The sequence below is a fragment of the Geotrypetes seraphini genome, chromosome 3 (genome assembly GCF_902459505.1).
Source record: "Geotrypetes seraphini chromosome 3, aGeoSer1.1, whole genome shotgun sequence".
In the NCBI taxonomy this organism is placed as follows: domain Eukaryota; kingdom Metazoa; phylum Chordata; class Amphibia; order Gymnophiona; family Dermophiidae; genus Geotrypetes; species Geotrypetes seraphini.
This window is the reverse complement of record NC_047086.1, coordinates 367161927-367188343: the sequence shown is the minus strand read 5'-3', so window position 1 is coordinate 367188343 and position 26417 is coordinate 367161927. Positions and strand designations below refer to the sequence as shown.

The following is a 26417-nucleotide window of genomic DNA, read 5'->3' as shown; positions in this document are numbered from 1 at the left end:
TGTGCTAAGCTCACAGTCTGGACAGGTTTTTATACAACCAGAGTGTTGTGTTGATAAGAAGAAATGGTCTCAGAGCTCCTGCGCTTTAAATGAATCATCACTGAGATAGCTTTTGCAGGTCAGGTTATCATTCATCGACCATAAACCTCTAAAATTTAATAGCCGATAAATGATAACCTGACCTGCAAAAGCTATCTCAATGATGATTCATTTAAAGCGCAGGAGCACTGAGACCATTTCCTCTTATCAACACAACACTCCAGATTTGCACTTTCGAGTAAAACCACGCCCACGTCCAGTCTTGGGTGAGCTTAAGCATCTCCCTCAACCGCAACAGACATCTACCATGTAGGCGGCCTGCCTCAGGATGTTTTTTTTAGAAAACGTTCGTCCCAATTAGCTGGTTAGACAGCAGTAGGACATCTACAAATCAGGATGCAGTTTATAGAATATGGCCCTATATATATACTTTTCCGTGTGTGTAATATCTACTGTATGAATTTTCAAAGTAGAAGTGTATATTAATTTCTGCTTTCAAAATCACCCCAGGAAATTTATGTTTAATTATTTATACCATGCACAAATCAAACAGGTTAGTGTATATGCATATGTGGATATTTTCTAAATTCTGGGTATAAACACTAAACTCCTCCCTAACCCCACCTCTCAGGAATCTCTTGGGTGAATTCATGTGTACGGATGCTGTGTGCTGAAGTTTACCTTCATATACAATACAATTTTTATTTGTATACTGCAAATACCTCAAAAGAAGTTCAAAGCGGTCAACAAAGACAATAATCAATACAATAAAAACATTTTAAAATTTACAACTTTTTCAAAACATATTTCTTAAACAAAAGGGTTTCCAAGGCCTTTCTAGAGCTCTTATAATCACTCATTGAACTAATCTGTTCTGGCAAAGTTCTCCAGAGTTTGGCAGCTTGATAAGCTAGAGTGGAAGTGAACATTTTGGTATATTTTAACCCTCTTACTTCCGTAAATCAAAAGGATGAGTATTATCTCAGACCATATAATGTAGTATCTGAATAACACAACAATGGGGGCATATAGGACGATACCTCCCCTTGATGTATTTTAAACACCATACAGAGTAATATTCTAAAAGCCTATTTCTGCACATAAAGCACTACTTTTTACCTCTGAGAGCATGGCTAAAACTGTAGAAGCTTCTAAGGAAAAGATTTGTATAGATTACTGTCACTCCCTCTATAAGGGCGTAACCAAAAAGGAAATAAGACGTCTCCAGATTATACAAAATTCTGCTGTTAAAATCATTTATGGTGCTAAGAAATATGATCATGTTTCTCCCCTTTTAATTGATGCTCACTGGTTACCGGTCGAACACCGAATCAGCTATAAAATTCTATTATTAACTTTTACTACTCGTTCATTCAATCAACCGGTATTTATTGACCAACTTCTTATTCCCTATCACCCCGCTAAATCTCTTCGTTCCACATCACACAATCTTTTAATTGTACCGTTTCTCAAATTGATCAACACTTTGAGATCTAATAACTTTGCTGTGACCGCTCCTACTCTATGGAACTCATTGCCTCTCCATTTGCGGATGGAATCCTCTCTAAAACAATTTAAAGCAAAACTCAAAACTTTCTTATTTGAGGATGCTTTCGGTTAAAACTGTCCTTTTCAGAACTAAGCTAATTGCAGTCTTTCTCCCTACCCATTGTTTTAGCCCTTAAATGTGCTTTATTTTAAATGCTGTAGTTCTTCCCTTTTCCCTATTTGTGTGTAGTTTATTTCCTTAGTCTCAGTCTATGGTTTTGTTTTTTGTTGCTTTTTAATATTGTCTTGTTTTTAATATATCAATACTAATTTGTTTTGTTATTTTTAAAGATTTCCCTCTTTTTATTATTGCTGTACACCGCCTAGAAATTTGTATAAGCGGTATCAAGTTTCAAGTTTATTTGCATTTGATGAATCGCTTATAAAAACATATCTAAGCGATGTACAGTTTAAAAGCCACCAGGTGGTGGTTTCACATACAATTCAGACGAATTAGACATAAGACAAACAATATTAAACAGTTAAGATGAGGACTTACATGAATGGGCAGGAAAGGAGGGAATAGTTACAATATCTGTATTTATTGAAATTTACATAAAAAGGAGAACGCGATAAGGAACAAAGGGAATTGAAAAATTTGATGGTCATAATAAGATGTAAGAACATAAGAACATAAGCAGTGCCTCCGCCGGGTCAGACCATAGGTCCATCCTGCCCGGCAGTCCGCTCCCGCGGTGGCCCAAACAGGTCACGACCTGTCTGAATCACCAGAAGGAGCTCCCTTGCCACCTTGGTTTCTCATTGAAGTCCTATCTTCCCATCGTAATCCTAACCCTCCGGTCTTGCACATGCACGACCTGTTGGGTTTCTATACTTATTACCTGGTTAGCTTTCTATACCTGTGTTACATCCCAGCACCTCTCTCAGTATCCCACGATCCCTTTATCCCTTAGGAATCCGTCCAATCCCTGTTTGAATCCCTGTACCGTACTCTGCCTGATCACTTCCTCCGGTAGCGCATTCCAAGTGTCCACGACCCTTTGGGAGAAAAAAAAAAAAAAACTTCCTTGCATTTGTTTTGAACCTATCTCCCTTCAGTTTCTCCGAATGCCCCCTCGTACTTGTTGTCCTCTTCAGTCTGAAGAATCTGTCCTTATCCACCCTCTCTATGCCCCTCATGATCTTGTAAGAAGTATAAAAGTGTCATGTCACATATCAAATGCGTCTTGAAATAGAAAAGTTTTTAAAATTTTCTTAAACGATAATAGGTCTTTTTCATTTCTTATATAGTTTGGTAGGGAATTCCATAATGTAGGGGCCGTAATGGAAAAGATATCGTTTATTCTAGTGCCGATAATTTTCAAGGAAGGAATAGATAGTAAGTTTGAGGAGGAAGATCGTAAGGAACGTATGGAGTTGTATGGAATAATCATTTTTGAGATAAATTGTGGTTCGTTGAAGATCAATGTTTTATATATCAGTAGTATAATTTTGAAAGTAATTCGGTGGGAAATGGGTAGCCAGTGTGATTTAATCAATAATGGAGTGACATGGTCATATTTTTTCGCTTTATGGATTAATTTTATTGCAGTGTTTTGGATTATCTGAAGTCGTCTTTTTTCTTTCTGAGTTATGTTAATAAAAAGAGAATTACAATAATCAATTTTGGATATGATAAGAGAATGGACCAGAATGTTAATTGATTTAGAGTCAAGGAAGGAGGAGATTGAGCGAATAAGGCGTAATCTATAAAAGCATGATTTAACTATTTCACTAATATGACTGTGAAATGATAAGTCTACTTGAAACTTGATTTCTCTCAGGGCTCAGCTGATGCTGTCACCCACTGGTAGATACAGCTATTCTGCTTGTCCTGAGAGGACAACTGAATCACATAACAAATGTGTACAACTTAAGTGGTAGTCTGCTTTTCTGGATATTAATGAAGAGCTACAAAATACATTTTAGAAATCAGTATACCAATTTATACCAGGCTTCTGAAGCATGTACACAAATAATTTCAAGAACAATCCTTTATTCCAATTCTACACTACAACAAATTTCTTACCTTCCTCTAGATGGTGGAAGAGGGTCGATGCTCGGAATCCTGCAGGTATAGCTCCTATAGTCATCAGAGCATCAGTGGCACTCATCTGGTAGAAACAAAATACAGTAAAGCCTTGGTTTACGAGCATAATTTGTTCCAGAAGCATGCTTGTTATCCAAAGCACTCAAATATCAAAGCGAATTTCCCCATAGGAAATAATGGAAACTCAGACGATTCATTCCACAACCCAAAAACTTTACTACAAAAAACTATATGTACACTTCTGCAGCGTCAGAAAGAGAAGAACCATCAGCTCAGTTGTAATGATGTGATACGAGTACATGCAGTATACACGCATGACAAGACTTTGCTCGTTTAGAATAGTCACTACACTCCCGCAGCGTCAGAGAGACAAGAACCATCGGCTCAGTTGTGATGTGTTGTGTACTTGAATTGTAAGACTTTGCTTGTATATCAAGTCAAAATTTAATCAAATGTTTTGCTTGTCTTGCAAGCCAAGTTACTTGCAATCCAAGTTACTTGCAAGCCAAGTTACTTGCAATCCAAGGTTTTACTGTACTTCATTTAAAGTGTTTTAACTAGTTAACAACCATTAATGCAGTTTTAAATAAGCTAAATAATGCAAGAGCCATTATTTTCAATGAATCTTATTTACTATTGGGTTGATAGTCAAAGCATGTTGAATGTTCACTAGTAATTAATGAATGTATATTTTGCCCATCCCTACATGTTTTTCAAAGATATGGATCATATCAAGCAGGTTAAACTGCTAAATAGTTCTATACAATGGGGTCCTTTTACTAAGGCGCGCTAAACGCTAACAGGTCAATAGAATATAATGGATGCGTTAGCGTTTAGCGTGCGCTAAAATAGCTAGCGCGCCTTAATAAAAGGACCTCTATGTGAATAAAAAGGGAGCAGGGTGAGGCAGGTGAAAAAAATGATCCAGAAAGCAGAAATTTTCAGCTGCTGCCAGGATTAAGTTATTTCTGTAGTTTAGGTCTGCAGGGTACTGATGCTGACTGTATGGGTTAGGTTCAACACCAGAGCCAGTGTTTAACTTCATCTGATCATCTCTGATCCCTACAGAGGTACATACAGTCCATTCTCATTATTTGCGGTAGCATGGTTCGCGAAAATATCCATGGATCGTGAAATTGAGAATAACGAAATCCACAGAAATACAGTGGTACCTTGGATTACGAGCATAATCCGTTCCAGGAGCATGCTCGTAATCCAAAATGCTCGTATATCAAAGCAAGTTTCCCCATAGGAAGTAAGGAAAACTTGCTTTGATATGTTTCCACCCCCCACCTTCCCCCCCCCGAGGCCAGCAGCGCTGCTCCTCCCCCCCACGAGAACCGGCATTGCTCCCCCCGAAGGCCCCCCCGTGATCCGGCACCCTCCCCCCGTGAACCGGCACCCCCCCCCCCGCCGCGACCTGAGGTCTCCCCAACCCACCCGAACCCTCTTCATACTTTGCTGTAGCCTCCGCAGCGGCACCAGTACCAGCATGTCCTGTGCGTGGTGCCGGTGCCTGAAGATCTGCTTCCTGTGCTGGGCCTTGAGAGTTCACGTTCGACGTGAACTTTCAGGCCTTGCACAGGAAGCAGATCTTCAGGCACCGGCACCACGCACAGGATATGCTGGTGCCGATGCCGCTGCGGAGGCTACAGAAAAGTAAGAAGAGGGTTCGGGTGGGTTGGGGGGACCTCAGGTCGTGGCGGGGGGGTGCCCGATGGTGGCGGGGGGTGCCGGATCGTGAGGGGGAGGGTGCCGGTTCGCAGGGGGGGCGCTCGCAAATCAAAGCGCGCTCAGTTTCCGAGGTGCCGATTTTGCGAATGTTTTGCTCGTCTTGCAAAACACTCGCAAACCGGTGCACTCGTAAACCGAGGTACCACTGTATTTAGATGCCATTCTATAAAAGGAGCTCCAATATATAAGGGGTTATGATCCTTATATATATAAGCCTAATTCATTCTTTTTTTGTCATTCGTTTTTTATCATACGATCCTCAGCGAGGCCACCTCCCCACTCAATTTGTGTTCATAGTAGGCGGCTTTACACCTCTCCAGGAAATTGGTCTGTTCGGAATGGAGTGAAAGTTATGGGGAGAGATAGCCTTGAAAAAAACCGTTGTAGAACACATGGGTGAAACATGTCGGTTATCCCCCGTTCTGTGAACTGAGACCAGAAATTGAGCTGATTAAAGCTAAGTAAACCTATTTTAGCTGATATTTATAAATTATTTAAGGAAAAAAGAACAAAAGTTTATATAAAAAGCATAAAAGAATATAAAAGTAATCTAAATATAAGGATCCAATGCGAGTGGAGGTGTAAAGCCGCCTACTATGAACACAAATTGAGTGGGGAGGTGGCCTCGCTGAGGATCGTATGATAAAAAATGAATGACAAAAAAAGAATGAATTAGGCTTATATATATAAAGACAAATTACAACACAAGTTGATGTGGTTAAGTGAACACTCAGACCCGCAGCTGAGGTCTGGTGAAACAGCCCGTAACTGCCAGCGGGAGTGGCTATTTCATCCCCAACAAAGGGAGAACAGTGGGGCCGTGGTATGTGTATTGCCTTATTCCAATCGAAGTCAACAAATTAGAAAAATTATTTTGAAACACTGGCCAGTGCTGCAGGTACATGAGAGCTTGAATGACATCCCTTTATTTGCTCACACTAGGGGCCGGAACTTAGGTCAGATTTTGAAACACCGTGACCCTGTCCAACAGAATAGAGAGGGTCCTCATGTACGTTGTCATCAGTGTGTGTATTGCCCTCATGTCCTCAACAATGACCGAGTGATAATTCCTCAAACAGGGGGCAAGAAATTCTATTTAAGAACAGGTACTAATTGTTTGTCATCTGCAGTAATATATTGTATTATTTGCCCTTGTAGGCTATATTATATAGGACACACTCGGCGTGCTAGTAAAATTCGCATCGCCGAACATTTGAGCAATATAAGATGCAAACGTGTTACTGCCCCCTTAGTCAGTCATTGGATTGAACAACAGCACTCCATTGAGGAATTACAATATACTGTTCTTATGTGTGCTCATAAAAAATCTGGAAATATTACTCAACATCTTCTTTATTTAGAGCAGAAGTTTATATTTCAATGGCATACCTTGGCCCCAGCAGGATTAAACAATGATATTGAATGGTTTCAACTATAATCTTTCACTCATGATGTAAGGAGTGATGATGTAATAGGTAGTAAAGGGGAGTGTATTCAAAGCGTGGCATGCTGGGAAGTTCCTCTTGTCAGCAGTGCGTGTGTGTGCAGTATGGAGTATTTGTGCCGGTAAGTTGCAGAGAGAGTGTTTATATTGAGTATTTCAAAATGTATTGCTTATTAAGTTAGCAAGCTGTGTGGTGTAGTGCTGATTTGAGTCATCTTGTAATTGTAGTACCCCTCCTGAAGAAGCCAGCGGGTGAAACCTAGGTTGGGGGGTCGGTATTGTGAATAAATGGAGGAGCCCGGAGCAGTTATGTGTATCATCCACACCATTCAAAGTTAAGTTGTTGTTAAATTTATTATTTTATTTTCTTCAAGTTTATGTGTTGTTATTTAGTCTTTGTTTGGTGGAGGAGACTGTGAACAACAATGATAGTCTCCTTAACAGCTGCTCCGTGAACTTGTTTCACCGGACCTCAGCTGCGGGTCTGAGTGTTCACTTAACCACATCAACTTGTGTTGTAATTTGTGTTTGAAGTAAAACAAAGATGATTAGTACAACAGTGATTTATAAGTATCACCTTGGATAAATATATTCCCTTGCTGTTTTTTGATTATATATATAAAGATCATAATCCCTTATATATTGGAGCTCATGATATAGTATTACCTTTTTCTTTAATATTTAAATAAGTGGGGTGCTTTCTATTTAATTTTATTCTATAAAAGGATACATAAAAGTACAGTGATACCTTGGAATCCAAACTTAATCCGTTCCAGAACCCCATTCGAGTTCCAAAGCGTTCGAGTTCCAAGACAATTTTTCCCATTGAAAATAATAGAAACTGGATTAATCCATTCCTGGGTCCCACAAACTCAAATTTTAACAGGAAATACACTGGATTTTAAGGTAAAATATTAACAAATATTTCAAAGCAGAGTTCGGATTCTGGGGCAAAATTTACTACAAAAAAAGTTCGGATTCCAAAGCGTTCGAGTTCTGGATGGGGAAATACATGTTGGTAAGGAGAGATGTTGTCCAGAAGTAGAAGAGTGGGTTTTGCAACATTGGTGTTAAGCAGGTATTGGGAGACTTTATCTCTGTTGTGACATTCTTTGAGCTATGCTCTCTATACTGTAATGATATGTGATAGTGTGACTCGTTGAGTGGTACGGTAACTAAAGCGCACCAGACAAGAATGTGCCAACAGTCCCACGCAGGACTTATGCGCGCGGCCTTAAAACAGTTCCTGTTAATGCTCTGAGGGGGAAACACCCCCCCCCCCAGTAAACTTACAAGTGTTTGCACTTCCGTTGAGGAGGGTGTGGAGGAGGGGGAAAAAAACATTACAGTGGAAACTGCCATTTTCCTTCGTTTTTTGGGTATTCGGCAGTTTTCAGTGTAGTGAGAGGGGTTCCCCCACAATGGGAGCGTGAACACGTGTAAGTTTAGAGGGGGGGTTCCTCCCCCCCCCCCACGCCCCCGTCAGAGCGCTAACAGGAACTGTTTTAAGAGGGAATGCATAAGTCCTGCATGGGATTGTTGGCGCGTTTTTGTCATGTTGACGTGTCACCAGTTGAGTTGAGTCCTTTAGTGGAGCATTTCATTGCCTACTTCAAAGTTAATGCTAAACAGTACTATCTTAAGCCTCTCTATATGTCTTTAGGTTCTATAATGGATTCTCTGGTTACAAGGACTACTAAACAGGATACTTCAAGCAGTGGGAGAGGCCCGCCTGCTCAGTGGCAGGAAGATTGCTGAGGAGGGAGGTGGCTGGGCTCCCTGCTGAATTGCAGTCTCCTGGTGTGGTGTGAGGGGATGAGCTGACTACTACTTCTTCCCCCTCACCTTGCTGGTTGATGCTTTGGTGGCTAGGCTTGGGTTATAGAGTGTTTGAAGGATTTGGTTGGGTAACAGGTGGAGGGTGATTGGTGTGGGTGTGAAGACTATCTCAAAGGGTCTCCTAGAAGTTAGCATATACTTTGTTAAAGATCAATTTTCCAGAAAGCAATGTTATTTTATCTCATTGTCATTTTATCATAATACTAGTCATTAAGCCCGTTACATAAACGGGTGCTAGAATATATGTATGTCTGTCTTTCTGTCTCTCTCTCTCCCTGGCCCCCTTTCTCTGTCTTTCTGTCCCTCTCCCTGAGTCTTTCCTCCAGGTATTTCCCTTCCCCTCCAAGTCCCTGTGCAGCAGTATCAGCATTTTCCCCCACCACCCTTCCCTACTCTTAGCACGAAGTGGCCTGCTCCTTTTGGCTCCTCCCCCTTCCCTCCCGCGGTGTAGCCTGCTCCAAGGGCCCACCCCCTTTCCCTTATCGTGTTTCCCGCAGGCAGGCCCAACTTCTCCATGCACGTACCATTTTTTTTTTTTCTGTTTCCCTCCCTTGTGTGGCTGCCTGCCTGGTCCCACTGAGCGGCTCGCAGCTGGAGTCTCTTTCGGCGCTTCCCTGCCCGGTCCGCAGTCTGGCCTGCTCTGGGCGAGTGTCGCAGGGCTCCTCTTGATCCCCGCCAGCGTCGGAAACCTTCTCCAACGCTGGTGCGGCTCATGAGAGGAGCCGACACCACGATCTGGAGAGCAGGAAGTCCAACGCTGGCGGCTGGGAAGCAGTAAGGCTGGGGACTCACGCATGCGCACTCCTGCGGCCACGGACCTACATCTCACAGATCAGAGATCACGGAAGCACGCAGTTGAGTGCGCATGCGCGGCTAGGGGTTTTATATATATAGATATAAAGTATGGTTCACATACCTGTATGGATCTCTTATAACTATTATTTTATGAAACACCAATTTCATTTTTATGTGAGTGTAAATGTTTTTGCAGATTTTGTCATCCACCAATGCAGCCATTCCCAGCCCAGTCCTCAGAGTACACCAAATCCCATTAGATTTTCAGGATATCCACAATAAATATGCATGAGATAGATTTGCATGCAAATCTAACTCATGAATTCATTGTGGATATCCTAGGTGGGTCCCAAGGACTGGGTTGGGAATGGCTGCACTAATGACTAACACAGCTGAGAGGTCACTGTAGCTAACTTCATCCCACATTCTCTGCTTTGTATTGACATGCTCTGAGAAACTCTGCTCTGCACATCAGTCTACTAAAAATGCTTAAATGCTCCTAGGAACTCAATGAGCATCGGAAGCAGCGCAGGCAATTCAGCGTGGTTCCCCACGCTAGAAACTGCTATCGCAGTTTCATAAAAGGAGGCCTTAGTGTGCCAGTACGTTTTTCACAGTACCACTAAGTCAAAAGAAATACCTAATAGTTCCCTCCCCACCATGGTCTGGCATCTCTCTCTCCCCCCACAAATCTGATATCTCTCTCTCCTCTCCTTCCCTTCCCTCTCCCCTCCCCCCAATGATCTGGCATCTCTCTCCTCTCCCTCCCCCCAATCTAGTATCTCTCTCCTCTCTTTTCATTTCATCCCCTGTGGTCTGCCATCCCTTTTTCCTCTCTTCTCTTGTACCTGTGTTTCCCTTCCTCATGCTGCAGCTTACAATCTTCAGGCTTAGCAGTTTAAATACACTGCCTTCGGCAGCTCTGGAAGTTTTCTCCTCTGCTTCAACTTCCTCTCCTCACAGAGGCAGGACACTAAAGCAGAGGGAAGGCTTCTGGGTTGTCGAAGGCTGAGCATTTAAGATGCTGGCGGCCTGAAGATTGTAAACTGCAGCGTGGATAAGAAAGGTTTCCCACTTGGGGAAGAGAGATGGGGTCCCAGACTAGCAGTTCATTTACATCTTTTTCTGTTGGGGCACTGCAATACACAGTTTGGGAAACACTGCCACATAATATATCTAGAATAGCTGTGAAGGTGAAAAATTATAAATATAAGGGCGATACAGAAAAAAAAAAGGAATTTGATAACAAAAATATAAGTATTATTTACTCAGGGTCTGATTCTATAAACAGCGCCTAGATTAGACGCCCTCACCGAGGACACCTAGTGGCGCCTAACCTAAATCCATGCTGCAGTTAATTTTTTTAATGTGGTTAATAGTTTGGTAATTGACCACACCATTTAAAACCAATTAAAAAAGTTAAAAACTTTTTTTATTTTTTTTTTATTTATTTATAATTTCAAATAACAAATCAAGATACACTTGTACAGAAAGTGATTACAGCAAAAGAAAAAATTAACACTTAATCCATTTTGAAGAACAAAATATTACTTAACCACTCAAGTCCACAATAAGATCCATGATGTAACACAAACGGAATTACAAGAAAAAATATTAAACTTAAGATACGTGGAACATGGTTAACTGATAATCAGGCGTCTAATATACTAAAGTCCTCATTTCTTTTCCCTTTCCAGGGGAGACATAGATAGAAAAGCCGTTAGCTGAAATGGCTCAAAGAAAACATATTTCTGAGAATTATATTGTACTATACATTTGCAAGGATGGCGAAGAAAAAAGTGCCTCCAAGAGCTAAGACTCCAGGTTTTAGTAATAAGAACTCTCTTCTACGCCTCTGTGTGTCCTTTGCCAAATCTGGGAACATTTGTATCTTAAGATCAAGAAACTTTTTCTCCTTATTTTTAAAGAATAATCTCAGAAGCCAATTTTTGTCCAATGCAATAGCTAAAGTCACAATCAAAAGTTTAAAGCTTATTAATTAAACTTACATGTGGTGCCTAGTGACGCCTAACTGAAAAGTAGGCATAGTTAGGGGGCAGAAAATAGGTGTTATAAACTTAGGCGTTGCTAGGCATGCAAGATAGGCAGCGGTAAATTTGGCCAGGTTTTACCGGTGCCTACCTTTAGGATGCTTAGCGACGCCTAAGTGCTGCTAAGCATGATTCTATAAGTGGCGCTTAAGTGCGGTTAGGCATCGTTAGAATCAGGCCCTCAGTGTGAATAATCACTTATTGCTGCTTCTATTGGAAGACAGAGCAAAAGAGATGACAAGTTCATAAAATATAATTACAATAGAAAAGCATTACCTCTGCCATGGCCTTCCTTGCAGAATTCAACTGAGAAACAGAACCAGTCCTGGAGCTGGAGTCAGACAGATTTGCACAAATTAAGTATTTAAAAAAAAACCCTTTGAGACCTAAGGTTTCTATCTTTATTTTAATCATCACTATAACTGTATTTCAGAAGTTTGGGTATGTAGGCAATAACAATTCACAATTATTCATTTCAAAATTAGATTATTTATTATATATCTACCACAGGTGTCAAAGTCGGTCCTCGAGGGCCGGAATCCAGTCGGGTTTTCAGGATTTCCCCAATGAATATGCATGAGATCTATGTGCATGCACTGCTTTCAAAGCATATTCATTGGGGAAATCCTGAAAACCCGACTGGATTACGGCCCTCGAGGAGGGACTTTGACACCTCTAGACCCTAGATCAAAGAATAATCTCCAAGTATTTCGCTAATTGCCTCAATATAATTTCCTATACACATCTTTCAGGACAATATTCAAATTCATTTTTGCACTAGGTGCTAACTGCGTAAGTACTTTAAAAAACATTTCTGGCTGATAAATGGATACATTTTGTCCCTATAAGCTGATATATGACCAAATTATATGACCAAACAATTAATGATTAGAGAGAGAGACACTGAGAGAAACCAAAAATTCTTTATCCAGCGTTGCAAAGTGACATGAGGAACGTGATGGAGGCATGGAGAAGGAAAATGAAGCTGACCAAGAAACAATCAGTCCAGGAGAGAGCTGGGGTCCACAGGGAAGGAGAAGGGACAACCAGCTCCTTGAAGGGAACAATGCCAAGACAGTGACCAGCTTTGTGAGTGGGGCTCTTGGAGAAAAGGAAGAAACTCAAGGAATTCAGAAGAGTTAGAAAACCACTCTCCACATTAATTGGTGGCATTGTGACAAGATAAAACCTTTTTGGGGGGAAGCAGTTGTGGACAACTTATCATTAGCAATGCAAGAGGATGTAGCTATTACACCTCAGATTTGCCTTTTGGGCCTGCAGAATGAGAGATCTCATCCATGAACATAATAGCCTTACTGGGTCAAACCAATAGTACCTAGCTAAAACCCAAAGAGTAGCAACATTCCATGCTACCAATCCAGGACAAGCAGTGGCTTCCCCCATGTCTTTCTTAATAACAGACTATGGACTTTTCCTCCAGGAATTTGTCCAAACCTTTCTTAAAACCAACTATGCTATCCACTGTTACCACAACCTCTGGCAACGCATTCCAGAGCTTAACTATTCTCTGAGTGAAAAAATATTTCCTCCTATTTGGTTTTAAAAGTATTTTCCTGCATTTTCATTGAGTGTCCCCTAATCTTTGTAATATTTGACAAAGTGAAAAATCAATCCACTTGTACCCGTTCTACTCTACTCAGTATTTTGCAGACTTCAATCATATCTCCCCTCAGCCGTCTCTTTTCCAAGCTGAAGAGCCCTAACCTTTTTAGTCTTTTCTCATACGAGAGGAGTTCCAATTCCTTTATCATCTCGGTTGCTCTTCTTTGAACCTTTTCTAGTTCTGCTATATCTTTCTTAAGGTAAGACCAGAATTGAACGCAATACTCCAGGTGAGGTCTCACCATGGAGCAATACAGAGGCATTATAGCATTCTTAGGGCTCCTTTTACAAAGGTGCGTTAGGGCATTAATGCGCAGAATAGCGCGCGCTAAAATGCCCCGTTCGCTAGCCGCTACCGCCTCCTTTTATGCAGGCATTAATTTTTTGGCTAGCTTGCGCTAAAAACGCTAGCGCATTTTAGTAAAAGGAGCCCTTAGTTTTGTTAACCATCCCGTTTTTAATCATTCCTAACATCTTGTTTGCTTTTTTGGGTGCCACCACACATTGGGCTGAAGGTTTCATCATATTGTCTACAATGACACCCAGATTTTTTCTTGGCTGATAACCCCCAAGGTGGGCCCTAGCATCTGGTAACTGTGATTTGGGTTACTTATTTATTTTAATAAATACATTTTATCACCTCAATTTTCATTCCAAATTCCAGATCATTTATAAATAAATTAAATAGCACTAGTCCCAGTACAGACCCCTGTGGCACTCCACTGTTTACTCTCCTCCATTGAGAAAAATGGATCAATAAATTTTGCGCATGGGTTTCACAGCAGCTAAGTGTCTCATAGCCCTCTTCAATTAAAGACTGGAAATATCACATATGTGTGCTGACACAAATGCAATGCATTGCAGAGAAAAGAAAAGAGTGTTATGTTTGGTGCCATGAGAATGGGTTAAAATACAGTATCGACTTTCAAAATAAGTGTGTTCTGTAGAAGTGTTCTAAGGGAGGAAGGGGAAGGGGAAGGGGAAGGGCAGTTTGATAATAGTGGAGTATTCTGAAGGAACCACTGGGTGTTATGCTTGATTGAATCAATGATAGTGTAAGAGGGAAAAGTATGGGATTGGAAGGTTACTGAGTTGTTATAAATGTGAAGAGGGATAAGAGTTCAGTACTGAGCTGTTATTTGGACTTTTGTTCTTGAGTTTTGGGAATGTTATAAATCATTAATAAAAAAATTAATGATTAAAAAAAAAAACCTACCAAAACACAAACATAAAACAACGGGATCTTCACTGACTCTTGTACTTTTCTTACCTTTTTCTTCTAGGGGAGTTACCTGTAGTTTCATCCATTCCTTCCACTTCTTCCTCACTTATTTCTTGTCTCAGTGTTTCCATTTTATAAACCTGTAGACATACATTAAAATCCATTGTCACAAACTGAGTACAACAATATTTTGGCTTCACCAAACCATTATGACTAGCATTGGCAATGGATCATAAGTGGCCACCCAGGCCCTGACCTAACCAGCTTCTATCTCACATCTCTTGAATGTCTCTTCCACCATCCCCAAAACAGCCGATGCAAGCACCGCATACCTCTGAAAATTTGAGCCGCAGAGGTGCTGTGTTCTTTTGAGGCTTCTGTGAGACCAGCACAACACAGGTACCTGGACGGTCAAGTTGGCAGAGCGCTATCCTATATAATAAAAAGCTAGCCGCATTTGCACACTTATACTGCGTGCTTCCAAGATCTCTGATCTGTGAGATGTAGTTCCGTGGCCGCGGGTCCCCAGCACTTACCTACAAAGGAATGGCTGCCAGCGTTGGACTCCCTCACGAGCCGCACCAGCGTCGGAGAAGGCTTCCGATGCTGGTGGGGATCGTGAGGAGCCGCAGCGATACTTGCCCGGATTAGGCCAGACCGCGGGCCGGGCAGGGACGTGCCAAAGAGACTCCAGCCGCGAGCCATGCGAGGGAGGGAAACAGACTGAAAAAAAAAAAAAAAGATAAGAAGCTTGGCTTGCCTGCGGGAAACTCGATAAGGGAAGGGGGGCCCTTTGAGCAGGCTAGACCGTGGGAGGGAAGGGGGAGGGACCAAAAGGAGCAGGCCACATCTGGTAAGAGTAGGGAAGGGGGGTGGGTGAAAATGCTGTTACTGCTGCACAGGGACCTGGAGGGGAAGGGAGAGGGTCAGAAAGACAGAGAAAGGGGGCCAGGGAGAGAGAGAGACAGTGGGAGGGAGAGAGACACAAAGACAGACAGACATATATTCTAGCACCCGTTAATGTAACGGGCTTAATGACTAAAGTAATAATAATAATAATAATAATAATTTTATTTTTTCTATACCGCCATAATCTTGCGACTTCTAGGCGGTTTACAATGAAAGAGAGCTGTACAATCAGCGAATTACAAGTTGAGAACAGGTAGGAAGTTACTGAGTAATCAGTGTTTACAGGTTACAAATAGGTTACAGTATAATCTTAAGCATTTTACATCAAAGGGGCTGGAAGGTCAGCGAATTACAGAATACAGGTGGTGAGGAAGACACTGAATAGTCAAGAGAAGAACAGAATACATTTGTGAAGAAGTGTAGTATCAATATAAAGAGAAAGGTTTTAGGATGGGGGGCGTTGTCTGGCTGGGAAATAAATCTATTGAATAGAGCGGTCTTGATTTCTTTCCGAAAGGCGCCATAGTTCTGCCTGGCTTTGTCGGTGAAGTTGCCTAGCCAGGTTTGCTGTCTGGCAGCTTGAAACTTAAAAGTTCTATCCAGAAAGGTTCTGTATTTGCAACCTATGATCTTCGAGTAGGCAAAGAGGTTGCGATTTCTGGTTGTCCTTGTGAGGGTGTAAAGTTCGAAGTGAGGCAATAGGTAAATTGGGGCCATTCCCCACACCAGTTTATAGCAAAATCAGAAAAACTTGAATAAAGTCTGTGCCTCAATTGGCAACCAGTGCAGCAGTTTATAGTAGGGGCTAATGTGGTCACTTTTCTTTAGTCCGAATATTAGTCGGATGGTTGTGTTTTGCACTATCCTTAATTTTTTCAAAGTTTTTTTGGGTGTACCCACATAGATGATATTGCAGTAGTCTAAGGTGGATAGGATCAGTGACTGAACCAGTAGTCTAAAAGATGGAGGGTTGAAATATTTTTTGACGGTTTTTAATTTCCAAAGTGTGTGGAAGCATTTTTTGGTCACCGAGTTTGTGTGTTCGATCAAGGTCAGGTGGTTGTCTAGGGTGACTCCTAGTATTTTTATAGTTTTGGATATTAGATGATCATGACCATTTAAGTGTATTGTTGTTGTGCTGATTTTGTCTTTTGGGCTTGCCATAAAGATTTTTGTCTATTCTGAGTTGAGTTTCAGTTTAAAATTAATAGGCCATTGTTCTATTTCGGTCATGATGTGGGAGATTTGTTTTGAGGTGTCATTAGTCACTGGGATTAGGATAGAGGTGTCATCGGCGTATATATAGTATATTGGGTTTAACTTTTGTAGAAGATGGCCTAAGGAAGAAGTATAGATGTTAAATAAGGTGGGAGATAGGGAGGGAACCCTGGGGACTCCCGATGGACTTTTCCAAAATTTAGAATATTTCCCAACCACTTGATACGATCGTTTCGTTAAGAAGCCCTGGAACCAGGTCCAAACACTTCCCGAGAGGCCCATTGCGTCTAGGCAGTTCAGCATTATTTCATGATCCACTAAGTCGAATGCGCTGCTGAAGTCCAGTTGTAAGATCAGGGCACTGGTACCTTTACTGAAGAGATCATATAGGTGGTTGAGGATAAATCCTAGGACTGTCTCTGTGCTGAATCCTTTTCTAAACCCAGATTGTTGTTCATTGAGGAGGTTGAATTTATCTAAGTGATTTACTAGTTCCAGGTTGACCAACCCTTCCAGTAGTGCTAGAGTCAACTGTTTCAAGGATAGTGTCTGGCATGCAGTGGTATGGTGGAAGCAGTCAGGCGGGTTGGATAGAGGAGGATAGAGGGTGAACAAAGGCTTGATGTAGGGTGACAAGAAAGACTGTGAAGCAATCTAACAAAGGAGAATAATTTATTGGCTAAGGATTGCAAACTAGCTGATGAGGAAGAAATGCTCAGTTGGATGATGCAGAATAGGCTAGCTGGGGGAATGAGTGATGTGGGCGGAGCAGACTTACAAGCTGATGGGGAAAGGGGTGGGGTTATCTGTGTATGTGTGTGTGTGGGCATGCAATATTGGAGGGTGAGAAAGTGAGATTGGAGAAGTAAGAGAAAACAGGATGAAATATGGGTGGCAACACCTACTATTCCCCCCTCAATCTTGATTCCATTTTGTTTCAGGAAACCTCTCTCTTTCCCCCTTCCTCTCCTGTCCTAGAGCCCAAACCTCCCTAATTAGTGCAAACTGCCTCAAATCACTGTTTATTAAAATACATGACAAACAAAACCACTCACCTGAAGATAGGTTTTAGGAACAAGGCCTTTATTTCCTTTGCAGTTTTCAGCTATCCACCAACCATCGGCCTTTTTATCGAGTATTTGCAAGATTTCACCTTTCTTCACCATATAAAAATAAAGAGTAAAAATGTAACTACTTACCAAAATATAATTACAAAATATTATTCTGTATGGTAGAATTAATTTGTAAGACAATAGTAGCCTCAATAGTAATTGTACTCAGGATACCTCATACACTCCAATGGGAATTCAGATTCCACTGTTCTCAGAACAAGTCAGTGGTGTTGGAATTCTTCACCATTCCCCTTACATGGAGAGTATTAAATATCTTTTATGGAGATGTATATTTTTTTCTTTTTGTTCTTTTTGCATCCTTATATGTTATATATTCTACACCCAAATAACTTAATAATGCTTAAATAGCTTATAAATCGAAAAGGAATTAAAAGTGTATCACTTAGCTTAAGTTCCTTATCGGTTCCCCGTCCCGACGCGTTTCGGAGTTCTTTTTCAAGGATGCAAAAAGAACAAAAAGAAAAAAATATACATCTCCATAAAAGATATTTAATACTCTCCATGTAAGGGGAATGGTGAAGAATTCCAACACCACTGACTTGTTCTGAGAACAGTGGAATCTGAATTCCCATTGGAGTGTATGAGGTATCCTGAGTACAATTACTATTGAGGCTACTATTGTTTTACATTTTGAAGTGAGTCATAACAGTTTGGTAGAATTAATTTGTGCCATTAATAGAAAATTCACCAGTTTACAACTATTGTGCTTATTAAAGATAAGCACATATTTGGTTTACACCCCCATCTACAAAACCATGATAGCGGTTTTTAGCGCAGGCCAGTGCACTGAATGCTCTACACTGCTCCTGACACTCATAGAGTGGGAGTGTGTGGGGCAGGGTTTAGAGCTACAGTCTCAGCACCCTGAGACTGTGGGTTCAAATCCCTCACTGCTCCTTGCGACCCTGGACAAGTCACTTAATCCCCTCATTACCCCAGGTACACTAGATAGCATTTGAGCCCACCGGGACAGATAGGGAAATATGATAAAGTACCTGAATGTAAACCACTTAGGATATAAGTGGTATATAAATAGAGTTCCTATGAGAGTCGGGAGCAGTGCAGAGCATTCAGCACGCCGGCTTGCGCTAAAAGCCGCTATCATGGTTTTGTAAAAGGGACAGGGGCTTAATTATTTGATACTATGCAATAGGTATATATGAGTAAATCTAAAATCATTGAATGTTGATACATTATCCAGTGTTATATTTTTAATTCTAAATATTCAACAGAACATGTTTTAAATAATTTCATTTAGAGGGACATAATCAAAAGAAACATCTAAGTCCGTTTTGGGCCTAAGTCGCCCAAAGTCGGACATGGGAAAGGTCCATTTTCGAAAAATACATCCAACTTTTTTTTTTTTTTTTTAAATCGTCCAACTGTACGTCCAACCGTCTGATCGCCCAGAGCGCTAAGTAGTCCATCTTTATACCCCATTTTCGACCAAAGATTCGTCCAAGTCACAAACGCCTAGAAAAATATCTTTTCGGCATTGGAGGGGCCAGAAAAGTGATGGACTGGACACCCAGACAAGGCACCAGAGTAGTGGGGTACCTTACAGGGTCTCACATAAACATCTCACTACAGCTCCCTTATAGGTCATGGTGAGCCCCCAAAACACCCCCAGAATCTACTAGACCAGTGGTCTCAAACTCGTGGCCCAGGGGCCACATGCGGCCCACCAGGTACTATTTTGAGGCCCTCTGTATGTTTATCATAATCACAAAAGTAAAATAAAACCATTTCTTGATCATATGTCTCTTTAGCTATAAATGACAATATTATTATTGAGACTTAGCCAAAAGGAAAGATTTATAAACTAAAAAGAGTTTGACCTCATGCAAAATTGTCATTTCTTTAATAAGACATTAACTTTTTTTTTTTCTGAGGCCCTCCAAGTACCTACAAATCCAAAATGTGGCCGTGCAAACGGTTTGAGTTTGAGACCACTGTACTGTAACCAAACGTGGCTAGGAGAGCTAATTCAGCTTTAGGAGAGCAGCAGAACAGACCACATTCAGAATCACAGATGCTCGAATGCTTCTGCTGTTGGCCCTGAAGTAGTGGACTAATTGCTTTATCCACGAAACGTTGGCAGTGGCAGTAATCTGGCAGCAGATAACGAAGCTGTGGCAGTAATCTGTAGCAGATAATGAAGCACAAGAAATAGTGTTGAGATAAGTGCTTAGTTGCCAGCTTTTCCAAACTAAGGAAGAGATGCATCTATCGTTAGAAGATTTAGTCATTTAAAATATTTAAAATTATTTATGAAAAAGTATTTAAAATATTTAAAGCACTTATTATAAAAATATTAAAATCTTTTCTCAGGTTTTTCCGGCCAATGACTGGAGCTAAGGAGCAAACTAAACTACGCTGATGTTTCAGTCTGTGATAAGGACTGTGCGTAGGCTCCGATTCTGAGGCCTTTTCCTGAGTATACTGTCTATTAGACACTATGAATTAAGGTGGTTTTGGATGCACTCTTCTGTATAAGTGGTATTATTACATATATTAGGTTAAATCTAGGACGGCCCACATCCCGCCCAAATCCTGCCATCGAAACTCCTCCTGACACACCCCTTTTAGCTCTGGTCATTCAGCAGCACTGTGAAGGCCTAGGTCGTTTTTAAATACGTCTAAAACCCAGTTCGATTATTGTCACTTGGACGACTTGTCTTTTAGATCGTCCAAGTGCCAATTTAGGCCAGTTTTTAGACGTTTTTCTGTTTCAATTATGAGCCCCATAGCATTTGGAATATGATTTATGACATACAATGTAAATCATAAATGACAACAGATGAATAGATGAACAGGTTCTGATGAAGACCAGCATGGGGCCATCCATTCTGCTCCAGAAGTAGCATTAGTTACGAGTCCTCACTGCAAAGGTAACATTCTCACAAAAATATATAACCCTCCTCCTTAGCATATTATGCATTTTCATAAGCTTTGTGATATCACCCTCTTAGGTATCATCAAATTAGAAAAAAGCCAGTTACTTCTCTATTGTGTCCTACCCAGAGGATGTGGTAACTGGTCTCCAAAAAGGTTTGGACAACTTCCTGGAGGAAAAGTCCATAGTCTGCTATTGAGACAGACATAGGAGAAGCCACTGCTTCTGGAATGTTGCTTCTGTTTGGGTTTTTGCCAGGAACTTGTTATCTGGATTTGCCACTGTGGAAACAGGATACCGGGCTTGATGGGCCATTGGTCTGACCCAGTTTGGCTACTCTTATGTGGGTTTTTGCAAAGATGCATTGCTGAGCAGCGCACGCTAAATACCAAGCTACCCATAGGAATAGAATGGGTGGCTCGGCAGTTAGTGCGTGCTGCTCAGCAGCGCAGCTTTGTAAAAGAACCCGTAAGCTTGCTGTCTTTTGTTTTCCTCTTTCAAAGAAGATTTGGATAGGTTCCTAGAGGACAAAGGGATTGAGGGGTACAGATAGAAGTAGAGGAAGGTTATAGGGATAGGAGTGAGAGGCAATTTATAGAAATAGTTGGGACCACTGATCAGGCAAATGGGCCTGATGGGCCACCGCAGGAGCGGACCGCTGGGCGAGATGGACCTCTGGTCTGCCTCAGCGGAGGCAACTTCTTATGTTCTTATTATCCCACCCTTTACTAAGCTGTGGTAGAGATTTCTACTATTCTGGCGTCCCGTGGTAGTTTTGGGATCAGGATACGCATCCCATGCACTATAAAATAGAATTTCTTTTTTAGTGCTGGGGTCACGTAGGGGGCAGAGACTAGGTGTGTTTTATTCTAATCAGTTAATGCAGCTACATCGCCATGTACTGGTTAACGCGGTACGTGCGCAGTAGGTGGCAGTAAATGCTCACAGGCCACGCATTAATGGGAAATTAGTGCATGACTATTAAAAAAATAAATGGAAAACAGGGCTATTTTACCACCATTCTTAAAGTGGTTTCAGCGTGCAGGAAAGACCCACGCTGGGGATAGCATTGGCCACTTTTTAGCGCCATTTAGTAAAAGGGCCCCATAGTGAGGTTGGTTGTATCATAAAAAAATAAAATATAGAGGAAAAGGAAATAATTATCACCAAAAGCAAACAAGATTATCTTTTAAAAACTACCTCTGGCCCCTGACCTGGTGTATGCCCTAAGTGAAAACTACCTGCTACTTTAGACTTCATTTGAGCAGAACCCAAAGACCAGTGCTCAAGAAACCCACATTCAATCACAGAAAGGTCTGCGAATCAATGCCTAAGAGTTCATGTTTGTAAAACGGGGCTGCTCAGTACGGGACAAGGCTTGCAGGCTAAGTCTAAGGAGCCTAGTCAAATGTTGTTCTGCACCAGTCCAAGACCTGCCGCCATCTGCTGGACACAAGAAATACTGGCAAGTTCCAGGGTTGCCCTTCTCCTAGTTATGACACTGGAAAAGCCAGGGTGCCATAAACCACCTCAGGATGACAAGGATATGTTGTTCCTGCTTCAGAGTCAATGGAGCAGTATTCCAGAGACATGGCCTCGAATAAACAAAGGTCTTGCCTTACTATGAAGCATTTAGAGGAATCTTTCTAGCAGAGTGTATTGCACAACCAGATTATTCAGACTCAAAAGTTCAAATTTATTTAATATACCACCTATATAATTAAAATCTCAGTGGTTTACATATCACATTTTTAAAAAAGGAGAGAGATAAAATTAAGTTACAAGACTAGCCCAAACAAGAATTTAAAAAAACAAGACATAAAAACAAAAGGAATCTAATTACAAAATAGTATTTAATCAACAAAACAGCTGTATATCATTGCCCTCCATGGAATAAAGCCTTTGGAATCACATAACAAGTTTTGAACTGGATTCTAAATTCTCACTGGAAACAATAAAGGAAGATAAATAAAAGTAAAACATGGATCAGAATCCTTTTAACTAAACACAAAATGTGCAGTCAAATTTAGTTAAGGTCTCCTCATTTGGCTTAACCTGCATCAACAATAATAAAATATTAAGCGCGCATGCGCACTCGCGCCGCGTGTTCCCTGTTCCATCGCGACGGCACGAGTGCGCATGCACGCTTATATGTCACAGTCTACTTTTTTTACAGCCCGGCTTGCTGAGAGGGAGAGCGTCGCTGGTACCGGGGAGGGGTGGGGGACGCCAGTTCAGCTCAGCCACTCCGTCTCTGCCGTCTCAGCAGCCCCCGAAGCTCCTCAGCAGCCTGTCCCGCTCCCTCAAGAAGGGCTCCCGATGGCGGCACTGCTGCTGGTGGCGCTGCTGTACGCGAGCGACGCACCTTAGCTGGACCCCGCAAACGGCAGAGGTGAGGATGGATTGATGGGAGATGCTGGACTGTTGGGGGGATAGACAGAGGGGAGATTCTGCTTTGGTGGGGGTTGGGGAAAGGAAGGGAGGCCTACTGCTGCACAAGGGGAGCAGGAAGAGGTGCTAATGGACAGGGGGGAAAAGGAAGGAAAGCCTACTGCTGGACAGGGGGATCAGGAAGAGGTGCTGATGGACAGGGGGGAAAAAGGGAGAGAGGCCTACTGCTGGACAGGGGGAGTAGGGGGAGCAGGAAGAGGTGCTGATGGATGGGGGGAAAGGAAGGGAGGCGTACTGCTGGACAGGGGGAGCAGGAAGAAGTGCTGATGGACAGGGGGGAGGTAAACAAGGGAGAAGGGCTGCTGCTGGATAAGGGGAGGTAAAAGGAAGGGAAAATGGACAGGGGGAGCACGCAAGGGGTGGTGATGGACAGCCAAAACAAAGAAAGACAGAAATACAGAAAGCGGCTAAGGAGACAGAGAGAGATAAAAATAAAGACAGACACACACATACATTCTAGCACCCGTTAACGCAACGGGCTATAAAGCTAGTATAAACATAACAAGGCTGATATTCAGCTGGCAGCAGTCAATGTTTTGCTGACTGCTGTTGACTTTCTGCCTAGCAATTCAATATCAGGAAATGTCCAGGTGCCAGCACTGAATATCCAGGCATATGTGGGCAGTTAAAACATAGCCAGTTAAGCATGATATTCAACACTTAACAGTTACAATGAACCACATAAAAAAGACTGAATATTGGCTCTTAACCGGCTAACTGCTGATTCCACCCCCTAAAATGTCCACAAAGTAGCTAATTTCAGCTAAATGTCTAGCTAACTGGACATTTTCAGCAGTACTATCTGGTTAAGTGTTGCTCAGTATGCCCATTTAGCTCCAGCCAAGCGATTTAAACAGTTTCTGGACATTTATATCACTTTGACTATTGACTTCCACAATAATACATATGGCTAAATTTGCCCACATTCTAAATTTAAACAGTTATAGATCAATGGGGCAAATTTTTTTTAACTCAGAAGCTTAGCCAGCTAGCTCCCAGATTCTTAAATTTTAAAAAAACCCACAAAAAATAAAACCTAGTCTGTTGTCTCTGGCCAAAGATTTGCTTTGAAAATTGGGCTAGATGGGGGTAGGACAGTTAAAAAAACAAGGATACTCCAATGTATTTGTGAATGAAAGCTCAATCAAGGCAGGTTCTGATTAGGCTAACAGCCCAAAGTCCCCCCCCAAAAAAAGCACGAAAAAAGTCACTGATGGAAATCTGTCTAATTAATATCCATTACAGACAGTGTGAAAATCATACTCGTTCGTGACCCTTGAAAACAGTAACTAGCCATTCTCATTGAAAAGTTTTCAGAGCTGCATTTACCTTAAATGTGAGATCCCCTTCTTGCTGAGACTGGAAATCACCAAGTGTAATGAATTCCTTAGCAGTTGCTGCCTCTTCATCAGATTCATCCTCATCTTCACCCTCGTCTCCCACTTCATCTTCTTCTCCACTTTCTTCTTCATCACTATCATCATCATCATCATCTTCATCTTCTTCTCCATCACTTTCTTGTTCTGTTTGAGAAACCTCCTGAGCCTTCTGATCTCTATGTATAGAACACAGAAAATTTATTTCATGCTCAAATAATACCACAGAGAAAAAAAAAAAACTATAAAAATCTGGAAAGCTTAAATCTAGTTTTTAAAAAATGCAACTACGGGTGTCACAGAAGTTATCACAGTGGGAGAACAGAGGTCAACACAGAAAACTCATACAAGTAGAGAAAGCTGGGGGTCTGTGAGAAGTGAGAGGGGGAGGAAGGCATAGAAGTTGCCTGAACTAAACAGTAGGCTAAAGCTCAGAGAGGAGGGGCTGGGTCTTCTGGGAAATGTAGTCCAGCCCACTGCCCCAATCAGAAGTATAAGTACTGGTGATATCATCCACCTAAGCCAGGAGTAGGGTCCTAGGGAGTTGCTGAGCCCTAGAAAGGCTAAACCCTTCACCAACTTCTTTTAAAGAGAAGATAGTCCCTAAACAGCAGCTTGCTAAGACATGTCTTGGAAGCTGCAACTGTTGCCCATTGGTGTAGCCACATGAGCCTCTGTGCCATAACCACAGAAAGAGTCAAAATATGAATCAAATCATGCTGCTGCTACTACTACTACATGTGAGACTAGGAGTTAGATATCTCATTCTTAAGATTATTCTTTCGTAAATGACTATTATCCAGCAGATAGGATTTGGAATACATTTGCTCATATAACTCTAGCTGCTAAATCTCATTGTTAACTTGATATTTGCCCCACCTTCTTGATGAAGTCTGCTCCACAGGAATTTAGATCTACATATTTACATTGGATAGTTCAATTCTGGTCTCCTTTATCTCAAGAAAGATATAGCGGCGCTAGAAAAGGTTCAAAGAAGAGCAGCCAAGATGATAAAGGGGATGGAACTCCTCTCATATGAGGAAAGATTAAAATGGTTAGGGCTCTTCAGCTTGAAAAGAGATGGCTGAGGGGAGATATGATTGAAGTCCTCAAAATCCGGAGTGGAGTAGAATGGATACAAGTGGATCGATTTATCACTCCGTCAAAAATTACAAAGACTAGGGGACACTCGATGAAGTTACAGGGAAATACTTTTAAAACCAATAGGAGGAAATTATTTTTCACTCAGAATAGTTAAGCTCTGGAATGCATTGCCAGAGGTTGTGGTAAAAGTGGATAGCATAGCTGGTTTTAAGAAAGGTTTAGACAAGTTCCTGGAGGAAAAGTCCATAGTCTGTTATTGAGAAAGACATGGGGGAAGCCACTTTTTGCCCTGGATCGGTAGAATGGAATATTTGTACTCCTTGGGTTTTGGCCAGGTACTAGTGACCTGGATTGGCCACCATGAGAATGGGCTACTGGGCATGATGGACTATTGGTCTGACCCAGTAAGGCTATTCTTATGTTCTTATGTAACTTACTTTCAATGAAGGGTTTTCCTAATGATTATGCAGAGATTATTCTTACACCTATAATGCAGACTCCTAAATTATCCAAGAATGTAGCCTCTAATTACAGACCTATAGCATCTATCCTTTCCTTTGTAAAAGTTATGAAGGTGACAGAACAGTTGGTGGATTACACTATTTGGATCATTTTGACATACTGCATTCGTCACAATTTGGAGTCCATTTTGAGCATAGTATGGAAACATTATTAACATTGTTATTAAAGGAAATAAAATCATATTTGGGCAAGAGAAAAACAAACTCTTATTATGCAACTGGATCTAGCAGATCATAACATCCTTCTTAATATTTTAAATAACATAGGATTATTTTAGTTTTCTATACCATTCTCCCAGGGGAACTTGGAACAGTTTACATTAATTTATTTGGGTACTCAAGCATTTTTCCCTGTCTGTCCTGGTGGGCTCACAATCTATCTAATGTACCTGGGGCAAGAGGGGAATTAGGTGATTTGCCCAGGGTCACAAGGGGCAGTGTGGGTTTGAACCCACAACCTCAGA

General features: G+C 41.5%; 1 protein-coding gene across 2 annotated transcripts in view; it reads right to left on the bottom strand.

Moving 5' to 3' along the window:
* Window positions 1–26417, bottom strand: part of NPHP1 (nephrocystin 1) — a 118483-nt gene that overhangs the window by 51855 nt on the left and 40211 nt on the right. For both annotated transcript variants that reach the window (XM_033935557.1, XM_033935558.1), the window contains 5 exons: window positions 24282–24507; window positions 17528–17629; window positions 14394–14485; window positions 11777–11831; window positions 3617–3701 (listed from right to left, as the gene is read on the bottom strand). In XM_033935557.1, coding sequence (XP_033791448.1) covers window positions 3617–3701; window positions 11777–11831; window positions 14394–14485; window positions 17528–17629; window positions 24282–24507 — 560 coding nt within the window. The remainder of the gene's footprint in view (window positions 1–3616; window positions 3702–11776; window positions 11832–14393; window positions 14486–17527; window positions 17630–24281; window positions 24508–26417) is intronic.